The 1,325-nt window shown below is 41.3% G+C and overlaps 1 protein-coding gene across 1 annotated transcript in view; it reads right to left on the bottom strand.

Moving 5' to 3' along the window:
• Nucleotides 1–17: 17 nt before the first annotated feature.
• hdac2 (histone deacetylase 2) overlaps nucleotides 18–1,325 on the bottom strand; it is a 17,583-nt gene continuing 16,275 nt past the window's right edge. The window contains exon 14 of the mRNA XM_015386789.1: nucleotides 18–311. Within this exon, the coding sequence (XP_015242275.1) occupies nucleotides 278–311 (34 nt within the window). The 3' untranslated portion in view covers nucleotides 18–277. The remainder of the gene's footprint in view (nucleotides 312–1,325) is intronic.

Here is a 1,325-nt window from a genome sequence, read left to right as displayed (position 1 = left end):
AACACCCACATCACTCAGACAGTATAAAAAGTTTTATTGACAAGTTCAAAATATGAAAGTCTTCATCAAAAGCTGGAGAAGTTGCTGTAATGGTGGACCCAAAGCATCCTAAAAGAAGCGACTTCAGATTTCCATCAGAGCAGAATCTGGGAGGATTGAAGATCAAGCATGAAGGCTGGAGGGAGATTTACAAAAACAGGAGATTCACAATAAATAAGACGACATCTCAGACGGATCATTGAGAACAGAAAGCGCCAGCGGGTTCACACACGACACTTCAGGCGCTGCTGGTCTGCTCGGTCTTCACGGTGCTGCGGAGCAATCAAAGGCATACGTCAATTTAAAAACATTTAATGCAGCTCAGTCAAACGTGCAAACTACGGAAGCTGAGAGCGGTCATACCCAACTTTTATTCTTTCCTTTGCCTTCTCAAGATAAAGACATAACTATCTTGTTATCATGGTTAAACCATTAATTATTTTCTCGAGATAACGAGATAATTATCAGTTACTAATTTTTTGAGATAACGAGATGATTAACCTGCATGAGTAATGAACGAGGCTGACCACAGCCCTGGTTTCCCAGTCCATCCATGCCTGCGGCAACCGTAGCAAATAGTCTGTTTTTTAGTTTACTTTTTCTTTTCACTCATTTTTAATGATTATAATTTCATTTATACCCGTTACAGGCGTAACACCAGGGCTGTTCAGGAAAACACCCGGCAGTAAGGCGCCGCTGTAGGTACCAGATCTGCTTCCTGCTTCATGCCAGTAATGTTATGCTACATGATTGGCTGAACGGTGCCATATGAAATAAAACATAGTGGTTGCCCAGACAACGATAATAACATCCCACAGCGTCCGTTAGCTTCTCTAATGGCCGATGAAGTTTTACCCGATCGATAATAAAACTGAAAACAATCTGTTCATGGTTAACAAAGTAACTGTTAGACTGTGATATAAAGGGGAGAGCTGGGTAGAGCTGTGGCTAGCTGTGTTCAGTAGCTAACACGTTAGCATATTTTAGCTTGGTCAGTTAGCCATATTAAGATACACTACTTTTAAATTTGTATCAACAACAACTGTTCGTAGTCCACAAGTAGAAAAACTGTTTTCTCTCGTCTAAAATCTCTACAAAAGTCATTTTTTAGGATGTTCCATTTGTCCTTCCTGCCCTCAGACCTTACCGTATTTTCGCGATTATAAGGCACATATAAACGTCTTTTTTTCCCCTCAAAATGTCCGCAGTAACAACCAAAGGGCGCGCTGCGCCCTATGTGTGTTGTTACTGCGGACGTTGTTGAGACCACCATGAGAACGTTAAAG

Source organism: Cyprinodon variegatus, unplaced genomic scaffold (genome assembly GCF_000732505.1).
Source record: "Cyprinodon variegatus isolate N-32 unplaced genomic scaffold, C_variegatus-1.0 Scaffold378, whole genome shotgun sequence".
Taxonomy (NCBI): Eukaryota; Metazoa; Chordata; class Actinopteri; order Cyprinodontiformes; family Cyprinodontidae; genus Cyprinodon; species Cyprinodon variegatus.
This window is presented reverse-complemented; position numbering and strand designations above follow the sequence as displayed.